General features: G+C 39.0%; 1 protein-coding gene across 1 annotated transcript in view; it reads right to left on the reverse strand.

The window, feature by feature from the left end:
* PTPN13 (protein tyrosine phosphatase non-receptor type 13) overlaps positions 1 to 13,360 on the reverse strand; it is a 128,210-nt gene that overhangs the window by 83,342 nt on the left and 31,508 nt on the right. The window contains exons 3-4 of the mRNA XM_063335460.1: positions 6,787 to 6,956; positions 178 to 243 (exon numbers count right to left, since the gene is read on the reverse strand). Coding sequence (XP_063191530.1) covers positions 178 to 243; positions 6,787 to 6,956 — 236 coding nt within the window. The remainder of the gene's footprint in view (positions 1 to 177; positions 244 to 6,786; positions 6,957 to 13,360) is intronic.

A 13,360-nucleotide genomic window follows, 5' to 3' on the forward strand; every position in this document is an offset into this window, starting at 1 on the left:
CAAGACACCACCACCACCACCCTCACACGCTCCACAGGAAAAAACTCCAAGAACAAGAAAGAAATCTTACTCTTCAGTGCCTCATTATGACACTCTGCCATGTTAACTCAAATGCAGATTCAGTCAAACTATCAAGCCTGAAGTTGCATTATTAAACAAAACCAAAACTAAACTTACCTGACTTTGAGGAACTTCATGGTCAGCTCCCCAAAAGAGTGACATGCCAAGAGAATAAATATGGACCTGTCATAAGATGCAAAAATTTTGTCAACTCATTGAACTGGACTGGAAAGCAAAGCAGAACTTTAAAGTAGAGGAATTAACATCATTTTGCCTACATATATGCCTGGTATTTAAGCTCAGTTGTCTTTGAAATTGTTTTTCTTTGCCATGAGGGTCAGAGAAGCAAATCCTACTGCTATGAAAGGTACTGCATCTAACCAATGCCTCTGTCTTCTTGGTTCAATTTTAAGTTTTCACTTCACACTGAAGCCAGAAGCACGTGTAATCCATGCAATCAATCTGGTGTGGGGTACAGACTGCACGGTTGTGTCCAAGGATCCTTAAAACTTTAGTCTGGAGGTTTAGCAGGACTCTAACAGCGGGCTGTTACTGTCGACAGATCCCAAAGATTGAGATCAAAGGGGGGGGGGGGTGGGGGGGGAGAGAAATTAACATAGAAGTATCAACATCACCGTAATCTATTATTGATATTTTAAGATACCAATAAGTTAATCATTACCTGTATAATTTATGATTAATATCACCGTTAATGAAAGTAATATATCTTTAACATATTTAGCTCATCAAGACAGGGAATAAAACCCTTAAATACTGCAGAATTAAGAGCACAAACACATACTGCCCCTGTAGGTGACTGAAAACAAAACAGGTAAGTGCACGGAAAAAAAAAAAGCAGTTTTCCTGGACTGTCTAAGTAACATACACTAATGATGGCTCTTTCTACCAAGTTATTACTAATATTTCTGCTACTTAAATTTGTGCTACTTAAAGCAACAAGTTTATTAAATAATTACAGGGACAGAGATAAATTAAAAGTGATTCGCTTAAGTCAGCCTCTTTACTAACTAAAAACAAAACATCTTATTTAAGTCCTCAGTATATACGTTGACAAGATCTGTCCAGACTCAGGGACTTCACATACAGATTTTAAAAACTTAGGTGTAAACAAATTGAGTGTACAAAGATAATGGATGGACTCAACAGAATCTATGAAATGATAAAAATAGTTTTCTTCTTCCCGTACTAAATATGTAGAGTTGTGAAAAACCACACACCTAGAACTAGCTTAAGGTTGTACAAGGTTGTACTGAGGAGTCTCTTAGCCTACTCAAGACAGCAAAATATATTCTTGAAGAATCAGAAAAAAGGATGATGCATAAATGCTTTTCTTTTTAGACCAGATTGCTTGAAAGACATGATACCATTACTGCACTGTGCCAGGAATTAACTCCAAAACACAAGTATGATGCATTTTTAGATTTCTATTGTAAAACAGAAAAAAGTTTCCTTGTATTCGGAAGAGCAAAACACAGTTTTGTGACAGGGTAAGGAAGTAATTACTAAATACACTCATAAGCAACATCTAATTAAAATTGTTCTTGTAAATTCAACGTGCTTTATTCATATAAAATTGGAATTCCGTGTGCTCAGAGAAGCACACCAATCCTAAACTTCTGCCACTTAAATCTTGTGGGATGGTCTCTGTCTAGCACAGCGTATGAGTCAGCACAGGACAGAAAGGTTTCCATCAGTATGTGGCAGCGATATACCAGATACTGCTGACACATCGTTACTCACTGGAACGGTTCAGTCCAGCTGACTGACAAACACTGAAGACGGAGGAATGGGATCAGCTGGTGTGCATTCAGACACAGATGTGCAAGAAAGATATTCAGGTAGAGAAAAATAGAGGAACAATGTTTTTCTTTGTGATAAAGCTGGAGCAGAACCATGTAGAATTGCTTCACAATCATGCTCAGAAGGGAAAATAAGGAGGCAAATTTTGTTGCCAGTGGCATGTTGTGGCAGGACTGCAGCAGTGTTGTACACAGGTGCAGGCGAAACGCAGCTTTATGCTAGACGCAAATACGTAGCCAGCACTGAGTACCTAACAAGGGCTCACCCATCAGCCTCCTCTCCCAGAAAGAAAGTCCTGGCCACCAAATTAAGTTTTCTGTTCCACGCAAAGAACAGAACAGGACAGAAGTCACAGACAAGCATCAAGGTTTCTCAGTTAATACCACTGCCCCATTCAACCAGAAACATTATCTTTAAAATACTGAGAAAATTGTTCCATATCTGGTTTATCACCCATTACCCTTTCAACTGAAATTCTAGGAAGTCTTCCTTACGTATCCAGATATACCATAGCTATACAGAAAAAGGTGAATACACTTTTAAGGTAATAATGCATGAAAAAAAAACCTTTTCAGAAAACAAAGCCACAACCCCAAAACCCACACAGAAAGAAATCACCAAAAAATTAAAAAAAAAAAAAAAAAATAAGCACCCACACCACCTCCCATCCCCCAAAAATGCAAGAACAGCACCGAAAAAGTCTATTATCAAAACTGTTAATTCTAATCAAAGAAGCAGTCATGGTCCTAAGTCTGTCAGTGTTCAAGAAGTATTTGGACAATGCTCTTGGATACAGATACATGTAATTTTTGGGTTGCCCTCTGTGGAGTCTGGAGTTGGACTCGATGATCCTCACGGGTCCCTTCCAACTCAGGATATTCTATCATTCTATGACTCTAAACTACAACATAATGGAAGACATCCCCAAAACGGAGAAGTGCATCATGCTCAACAAAAATATTATTGTACAACCATGAAAGCAGACCTCTAAACTAAAACATGCTATTCTACTAATCTATCTGAAAACAGCTTTCAAAATAAGAGTGAAGTGAAACAGGCTGTGATGTGGCACTCCATCAATGGTATCTCAAGCTTTATATTAACTTAAGGAAGTTTTCCAAGTAGAGCATTTCAAAATTACTTGGAAGCCACTACTACACAGAAAACAAAAACGTATCCACTACACATCAGTTAAACTCATTTTTGGATTTTAACATAATGCTTGCACATATATTGTGCAATTCTATCCTACTTCATACACTTAGCCACGTCGCTGCTTGACTGGTCTTTGACAGCTCCCTTACAAATTTCTAACTGCTTATTATAGTTTGACAGCCTTAGGTTGTGTCAGTCAGGAGGGGGGGAAAAAAAAAAAAAAACAAACAAACCAAAACAAACACACCACCCACAACAGCCTGTTTACAAGATCATCGCTGCCTGAAGTTTGTGCAGCGTTACATCAAGTTCTTTACATAAGAGATAATTTCAGCATGAAAACTAGGCACAAATCATCTATTGAAAAATTGCGTTGTAAAAATGCAATAATTTTGCTAATTTCAAATGATCAGTAACTTGTGTTTTTGTACACTACCTAATAAGCATTCATATTTAAAATACCCTTCTCTCTCCAGATGAGGTAACCTTTGACTTAGAGGCACATAACATGCATCTCTTAAAAATTAAAACATTTATTAAAAAATTCAGGTTCATTTTTTTTATTATGATTACTTCATACTTATGAAGACAATACTTATACATACAATACTTATGATTGCATTATGATACGTCAAATATTTTCCACAATACCAAATAATTTCCACAATCTAATTAATTTCCCAAATTAATCTTCATTATAATTTTGAATGGTTTGCTTACTTTACTTCCAATAAGCTTGCAGTTACCTCAGACTCATTTTGTATTCAAACTGACTGGATGTCTTGGAGTCAAAAGGGTATTCATTGACTATCATTTTTTTTCTAATATTTATCCTCAAATACACTGTTACTTTGTGTTAGCAAGTAAAGTCATAACTCAAGAGACGAATGCAACCCTTTTATCTGTTACAAGGCCTTAAGATAATTTTCTGCCTTCAGCAGCTTTTAGATGTGGTCTGATTTCAGAACCACCACCAAAAAGGAACACACCAAAGATTTCAAGTAAATTAATTCACTGAACTACAGCAAGCTGTGACAGAACAAAAAAAAAGTTTAAATATGTTAAAAGTTACTGCAGTCAGCATGTGCAAAGCAAGATCTAAGAAACATGAAGTCAACATATCAAAACAAATAACCAGTGTACCATCCAACACACAGTTTTATACAAATGTAAAGGGAAATGGCCAAAAAAAGAAGGAAGTGCATATAAGCTATTTATCAGCCCTACTAACTTCAACTAATAAAGCCATAATAGGGACAAAAATTTTTGTACAAAGCTATGTTTCCCATAGCTCCCTCCTTCCATATAATCAAGTAAGCAAATAAACCCAAGAGGACTGGCATGTTTGAAGCAATTCGCACGAATATACTATACTGTGTGGTTCCCAACCAGGGGATTATAGACCACTATATTACAGACTACTTCAATCTTTTTTTTTTCCTGATGTGTTATCAAAGATTATTTTTACATATACTGGTATATACCGTTGCCATCATGAAAATACTTCAATTCTTTGTACATAACGATACATTTCTAAGAATTCAACTGGAGGGTCTCACGTGAGCGAATGCACGATGAGTAACTCACAGATCCCATCTTCAGATTATGGCTGTCTTTCACTGCACCTAGACATGACTACCACACTGGGAGAACAGCTGTGCGATTCATCCACAAGGCTTTAAACTGAGAACAAGAATGGTAGCAGCAAGTTTTCTTCCAATGTTTCTGTACCATCCCAGGCTAACAGAACAGTTAAATTCCGTCCTGCCCACTCTCCCCCCACCCCCCTGCCCCGCCTCCCCCTGCAAAACAGATGCAGAAATCAAGTAGAGTTCAAACACAAAACAGGTTAATTCATCTCAAGCCCAAGGCTGAAGCTTCAACCTAATGCTAAAGCTGAATACCACATGCTAAAGGGTTTTATTTAGTTTATATGTGACTGTATGTAATTTACTTATGTAAAGCCAAAGCTTGTCCATTTCCACATCCAATTGTTTCCCAATGAAAACAGCAACACAGTTGCTGCTGCCCAGAGTGTCAATTTTGTCATCACCTTCCAGCAAGCAAGGTTATACTCGTATCATGAAAAAAATTCACGTAGCCATAATCAGAGAGGATTAATGAGCACCGCATATGTGCGGAATGCCAGTATTTGGTCATTGCCTATTGATACGCTCTGTGTTGCGGTTTACAGGACACAGTGGTCTCTCTGAGCATTTCCTTCCTAAAGATTAAGAAAAATCATAGCATGACTTTTAATAGTAACAGCTCTCTATCTATTTCAAAAAGGAAAAAGTAACATTATGAATGAATACTGGCACAGAACAAAGAACGCAATCAGCTCTGATGAAGGTCACAAACGTGTCATTTCAGAACTTTTTTCTGGCATTTTTAAAGGTCTGTTTTGTGTATTAACTTCAGAGTTGGCACTAAAGGTAATGTTACTGTCTTCAGCAGTGTTGTGTCTCTTGAAAGAAGATAAACAATTCCAACAGTATGACTACAGAGCTTGGCAGCTGCGTCCTACATAACTGATCCTGAATCTGCGCTGATGTCAGTGTTTTTACTTCTCTATTAAACCTTTCAATCTAGACTGCTAATAGCTTATAGTTTTGTCATATATCAAATTATATACATATTTTATTATACCATTATTTCTGACTATGCCGCAGGGCAAGAAGGATGTCTAAAGGGCTTGCAAGCAACTGTGGAAAAAGTGGTTTTCGGTATGTATTCAGTGATACAGTCCTAAAGAAACCCGACTATATACAAGGTTTAGAAGAGAAAAGCTGCAAGCTCAAAATACTCAACACAGAAAAACATGTTTTAATGGTCCTTGTGCACACAACAACCATCGATGCCAATACCAGTTTCCTGTGGATTAAGAGCATGTTGCTGTTCTTCCTGGAGGAAGACTGCCAAGTGTTAGTTATTCCCAGATTACAACACTGGCTGCAGCCAGCTTCCTTCTCTAAGGATTATTGATCCTGAGAAGCCAAGGAGATGGAAATAGAGCTCAGCTTTCTTCTTGCTCCCACCTCCAAACATCTTTGACTAGGCCAAGGGAATGGTTTTCTGGGGAAAGCATTACCATTTGCAACAAATTATTGTTAAGAAAACGTTTGAGAAACTACTCTTTTGACTATGGGTATAAGTGACCTGAAGGAGATCACATATACAAACCTTACCTGCCAGAACATCTACCCTTAGGGAACAGTTAAAAAAAGGAAAGTTGGAAAAGAACAATTTTGCGCACACAAGTGAGGAATACTTATGTTCATTAAAACAATTTTTTTCTTCTGAGATGAGTGTAGGAATATTCCATTTTTTGACTGCATGAAGAATTCCTTTGCTTACTGTTAAGATGTATTTTGCCGAAAATTAAAAAAAAAAAAAAAATTGTTGATGTCACTGAAATCTTTTAGAAAAAGAAGGCAAAGTGTTGCTTACTACTAGTTTGATGGTAATTATTCTGTGCAGCCATTACCCAAGTACGGCTGTCAGTAGCACACATGTGACACGGACCTGCACCCGCACACTTGGGCATAAATGCATACAAACATAGTCATTATTCCACTTTTAGAGACCAAAACAAAGGAGGAGGATCCCTCCCACCATCACTAGAGAAATCAACAATTACACATACAAATCAACAATCACAAGGAGACAAAAAAACGGCAGTTTAAAGCTATTTTCTGAAGGGATCAATAGCAAAGATGACAGCTGCCTGACAAGGAAGAGGTACTGTACCTTTTCAACGTCTGACAGAGATGACAGAGAATGGTTCTGCAGAACCTCTGGTGCTGTGAACGCTCGCAGGTCTTGTTGGGAGACATTTTCATCAGTAAACGATACACTGCCAGATGGAAGCAACAGGAGAGACCATGGAGATATGATGAATTCTAGAGCAGTAGGATCAGCTGTATTTGAAAGGGGGGGGGGGGGAAAAAAAAAAGACAACCACTCTGAAATTAAAGCAGCATTGTTTGATGCCCTTGCTTGATGTTATTTTATTTGCTCAAAGACATGTTTAGTATCAGCCTACGTATTATTAATGGAACAGATTCAGGCTTCCTTTTCCAACTGTGGTGCTTCATAACCACAGCAACAACCTCAATGTTAATCATACTAAGGAGTAACACCTACCTATTTTGACTATTCTTCACTATTATTCATACCATCAAGCTCAGCAAGAGCCTGCTAAAATACTCACAAGCTCTCCTGTCCTCAGGTTATTTCATTTGTGTTACAGTGACATATAAAATGATCTCATTTTGTAGTATACACGTCATTAAGGCTAATTCCTACAACAAGAATGGAGTTACCTGCTATACTAATATAGCACTGCTGCAGCAGCAATGATCTGAAGACAGGAGACAAAGTTAGTAGAGCAGGGAAATACTCCTTATTTCAGAATAGCTGATAGAACTGGACAAAATGGAAAAAATTCTGGGGCACAGAAGCCCTTTTTAGTCTAAAAAAAAAAAAAACATTTCAAAATTGATAAAGAAAAGAATAATTCTAGGCAGCAGTGGAAGTGGGCAAGGAATAAACCTGAAGCCTTAGTAAGATCACCCATTCAAACCCTGTAAAGAATACTTGAAAAAAGCAAAATAAGTACTGAAATGGGAGAACCAATAGCAACAAAGAAAACGTCCTACACCATGAATATGCAATCTGCCAGCTAGATTTTTGATGTCTGATAATACTGCTGTCAAACTTCTGACCATAGACCTATATAAAAAAAAAAAAAAAAAAGGTGGGGTGGAGTGTGTAGAAAGAGACCACATGCATGTCGTGAAGGTGTTAAAACCCAAACTTTACCTTGAAAGTAAAAGTTAACTAAGGCAGGAAAGAGAGAGACCATTGCCTTGATTCAAAATATTTTTTTTTCTACATGTCAAACAGTAAATCAGCTCATTTTCCCTGAAGACAGCATAAGCTTTTATCTAAGTAAAAATAAAAGTTAACTTATTTTTCCATAGGCAAAGGGGCAATTGCTCTGTTTTCTGCTACATGATGTATCAAAGTAAACACTCATTTGAAGGACAAGTCTTTCTTTTCTCTCTACATAGTAAGCAGCAACAGCAGAATCGTTTCCTCCTTCAGCTCCACCACTAACAACATTTTCCACTCTCCTATTGGTTTAGGATGTTCCTACAGTGCTGGTTCCTAACCTGTTCAAATATCTTGTAATCTAGAATATTTCTAATCTCCTAGGAAATGTATTAAATTACTGCTTGCAGCTACCAGATGTAAAATGATATACCAAGTAGGTCCTTCAATTCCTTCAACTACCCCTCCTCCAAAACAAGTTAAGAAATTGCTTTTAGGCTTTCTACATTCTGTGATACCAAAGCAAAATTACATAAACAACTTGGTAGTACAATTATCTAGAAAAACATTCCCAACTTTCAGATCCTGAAGCTCAGAAAGTTCACGCTCCTACCAATGTATGCAAGAGATATTCAGTAGAGAACCCAGTAATTCATTTTTCAGTGTAAGACTAACATACACATTTTTCAAAACATATCTTAAATCCCTATGCAGAATTTTGCTTTTAAAGGGGAAAGAGACTACTGAGGGCAACAAACATTCTAGAAATGGAAAGATCCTACAGAGTCTACATGAAGTAGTTATTTCTAATTGTTTAATCACCTGAGAACCAACAGGGTTTGTTGTAGTTTTTCTAGTGGATTTCAAAATGCCAGTGTGTTTTGCTGAAAGCCAGCATGACAAGCTTAGGATTCACAGTGCAGAACTGGTTTCCCCTTGCTCTGCTTTTTATGATACACAACAGAGGCTCCAGTCGGCTTGCCTCTGGAGAGCGTATTTGATTGCTCCAGCTTTCTCCCCTGGATCCAAAAGAAGTAATTGATCTATCTCTGATCATGTAGGTTAAACCAATTTAAGCTCTCACACAGAACTGCTGAGATCCCCATGGAAACCAGAGGTCTTTGTCACATACCAAAAAAATGTCCCCAAACCCCCCTAAAAATACCAAATACAAAGCCATACATGATGATATCTGTCTTATACAGAGAAGACAAGATCTCAGGGGTTTTCCCTATCCTATTTCAGTACGTAAAATTGCAAGGGACAAAGCACTATATGTTACTTGAACCTACCAATGTCAATATAAGCTAAACTAAATAAAACATATGGCTCAACTAACAAGCTGTACAAGTATCTGTTTCTAGACCTCCTCCAGTGTGACTTCAATTACTTCCAAATATTGAATTTATCAAGGTATTATAAAAACACAAAATCCAACCAACAACCAAAGAACTGCATTTGCTGAGCTACTTGAACAACATCATATAAATTTGGTCAAGAGAAGAAATTCTAAATTTTGTGCAGACGTTGGTTACCAATCCTTATATTGCAGTACACATTTTTCCCCTTCCCCACAGCAATCCAATCGACCCACAGGTAAAAAAAGATTTAAGCCTGGAATCACTCTCTTTAATGGCCGTGACAAAATATCTGCTTGATACAGTAGTGAAAATAATCAATCATGTACAAGATAATGGTTTCATCGCAGTGTGTAGAAAGGCACTTGGCATGAAGCAAAGGACATTATCTCTACACCTTCTCTTAGCATAGCCAACTTCAAAACTGGAGTTTAAAGATATCTCATTTTGTGAAAAAGCCATGAAATATGTAAATTTAAAAGTAAGTTGAGCTGAAGAAAACTCCCCCAGCAAGAACTTTAAGCACCATGTATGGCAAAAGAAGTGGCAACCAACTTCAATCAACTGATTTAAATACAATTTTAAATAAGAATGAAAATAATGTAGGGGGAAAATTGGAAGGGCCAAAACTCAATCAGAACTCAGCCTGGTCGCTGCAGTTAAAGACAATAAGAAGAGATTCTTTCAGTATATCAATAGAAAAAGGAAGACTAGGGAAAATGTAGGCCCACTGATGAATGAGACGGGTGCCCTAGTGGTGGAAGACACAGAGAAGGCAGAGCTACCGAATGCCTTCTTTTCTTCGGTCTTCACTGCTAAAGCTGCCTCTCACGAATCCCATACCCTGGAGGCAAGGGGGAAGGTCTGGAGAGAGGAAGATTTTCCTTCAGTTGAGGAGGACCGGGTCAGAGACCACTTGGCCAGTCTGGACATTCATAAGTCCATGGGCCCTGATGGGATGCACCCGCGAGTGCTGAGAGAGCTGGCAGATGTTATTGCTAGACCACTCTCCATCGTCTTTGAAAGGTCATGGGGAACAGGAGAGGTGCCTGAGGACTGGAGAAAGGCTGACATCGCTCCAATCTTTAAAAAACGCAAGAAGGAGGAGCCAGGGAACTACAGGCCGGTTAGTCTCACCTCTGTCCCTGGGAAGGTAATGGAGTGACTCATTCTGGATGTCATCTCCAAACACTTTGAGGAACAGGAAGTCATTGGAAGTGGTCAACATGGATTTACCAAGGGTAAATCATGCTTGACCAATCTGATAGCTTTCTATGATGTTATAACTGGTTGGCTGGATGAGGGGAGAGCCGTAGATGTCATCTACCTTGACTTTAGCAAGGCTTTTGACACTGTCTCCCATAACATCCTCATTAGGAAGCATGGGCTAGATGAGGTGATGGTGAGGTGGATCGAGAGCTGGCTGTGTGACAGAACTCAGAGGATTGTGATCAGTGGCATAGAGTCTAGTAACCAGTAGTGTCTCCCAGGGGTCAATACTTGGTCCAATTTTGTTCAGTACATTCATTAATGACTTGGATGATGGGACAGAGTGTATCGTCAGCAAGTTCGCTGATGATACCAAACCGGGAGGGGTGGCCGACACTCCGGAGGGTTGTGCTGCCACCCAGCGTGACCTGGACAGGCTGGAGAACTGGGCAGAGAAGAACCTAATGACGTTCAACAAATCAAGTGCAAGGTCCTCCACCTGGGGAGGAAGAATGCTAAGCACCAGTATAGGTTAAGGGCGGACCTGCTGGGAAGTAGTTCTGAGGAGAAGGATCTGGGGGTCCTGGTAGACAGTAAATTATCCATGAGCCAACAATGTGCCCTTGTTGCCAAAAAGGCCAATGGAATCCTGGGCTGCATAGGGGAGAGTGTGGCCAGTAGGTCGAAGGAGGTCATTCTCCCCCTCTGCTCTGCACTGGTGAGGCCACAACTGGAATACCGCGTCCAGTTTTGGGCTCCCCAGTTCAAGAGGGACAGGGAACTGCTGGAGAGAGTCCAGCGTAGGGCAACTAAGATGATTGAGGGACTGGAGCATCTCCCTTATGAGGAAAGGCTGAGGCAGCTGGGACTCTTTAGCCTGGAGAAGAGAAGGCTGAGGGGAGACCTTATGATGGCATACAAGTATCTAAAGGGTGGGTTGAAGGAGGATGGGGACAGACTCTTTTCATTGGTTCCCAGTGACAGGACGAGGGGCAATGGGCACAAGTTGGAACACAGGAAGTTCCGATCAAATACACGGAAAAACTTCTTTACGGTGAGGGTGACAGAGCACTGGAACAGGCTGCCCAGGGAGGTTGTGGAGTCCCCTTCTCTGGAGACTTTCAAGACCTGTCTGGATGCAGTCCTGAGGGATGTGCTCTAGGCAATCCTGTTTTCGCAGGGGAGTTGGACTAGATGATCTCTAGAGGTCCCTTCCAACTCTGAAGTTTCTGTGATTCTGTGATATTATCTGTTCCTCCCAACCCCAAGAGATGACATTTTGCAGTATATCTCTAATCCCACTTCCTCTGAAACAAAATAGAACAACTGCTGTTCACTGTTGTAGCAGTAATTTCAGACACTAAACAAAAGAAACAAAGATGGAAAGGCTGTTCCTATTATATGTACATAAGAAAATATTACATTATAAAGCAATGCATTTTTAGAAAGAAGACGTTAGTTGGCCATCAACTTCCAAAAATAACCCTGCAGGTAACTACTGGATTTTTTTTACAGTGTATACAACACTGATATAAAAATATAAACATTTTAAAATATTGTACGATTTCTGCTTAAAAGTCCCAACTCAGGAACCTTACATAATGTGAAGGATTTATCCTTAACTTAATATTTTGTATGACAAAGACTTTAAATATGTATGAACTCTTCGTATTCTGAAACAGTACAGAAGCAAGAATTAGTGAAATGGAAACATGATTTAAGAATAATAAACCCGTCCCCCATTTAGCCTGAAGTCTTCCCAGTATTAAACAAACTTTGTAGCATGCATTTGTCCCCTACAGATGTAGAAAACTGAATTTATTGATCCACATAAAATATTTACGTCCACACTCAGCAATCTTCATGATCTGAAAGAATGTACAATGAATGTGATTAACTGTAAGTTTAAAAAAAAAGGGCTGATTTTGATAAGCTTGTTTTGTTGACTTTGTCTTAGCTTCCTCTTTTAGCAGCTTTTAACTAACATAGCAGATCGTGCTGCTTCCATTACAACTTTGGGAATCTAATCTACTGTTAAAAGGATGAGAATAAAATAACTCATTCTCCATTTCCTTCCTTGAGGCATGCATTGCAAACCAAAATAACTGTCTCAAAGGTCCTACTATGCAGATTTAACCTAAGATAAATATTTTAAAGTAACTCTACTCTTACCCTATCACATGTTTGTACCATGGCGGGGAGGGGAACCAAACTCAAACATGTAATGCGTCAAACAGCCAGGAACCACAGAAAAATAACAGAAACTAGTTCACAGTCACAATATTCCTGTCATCTTCTGTTAGGCTTTCAGAAGAATTTACAAGAGCAGTAAGGGAAACATACTCCGCAAAATACAGGGGAAAATTACATAAAACAGAGATCAAAATCCCTCTTTCTAAAAGCTCTGGAATTCAGGATATGGCTTCCTGGTCAATTTTCTATCCAGTCAGCTTTCAACCCTGCTAGAGCTGCCACTTCAGAACTATGCAACTTGGTAACAAAACACTTGTGAGAGCAACATTAATCAAGCAGTGCCAAGACAGAGATAAATAGTGTGGTCTTAAAGTGAGAGAGTGAACTGGCTTTAAAAGCAACAAAAACTGAAATAATCTTCAGCTACATAGCATCTGCCAAACAAATGAAGGACTTTTAAAACAGTCCTTTCCATGGTTTAACATGATACAAGTAGCCAAAGACGAAAACACCCCACCACATCATAAGAGACAGTAAGTTCAGGTAGAAATTTAAAATGGACCCGTTTCACAATACTAATGGCAGGTAATTTTGAATTCCTGAACTACATATACCATTCAAGCTCCTTTAGTTTTGTTTTTTCCTGTTTCTCTCTTAGGCCACAGCCATTAGCCAAAATGGTCGGAAGTGATGGACACCTCAGCTCTTCCGGGACACAAAAGAGATAC

The sequence above is a fragment of the Chroicocephalus ridibundus genome, chromosome 5 (assembly GCF_963924245.1).
Source record: "Chroicocephalus ridibundus chromosome 5, bChrRid1.1, whole genome shotgun sequence".
NCBI lineage: Eukaryota > Metazoa > Chordata > Aves > Charadriiformes > Laridae > Chroicocephalus > Chroicocephalus ridibundus.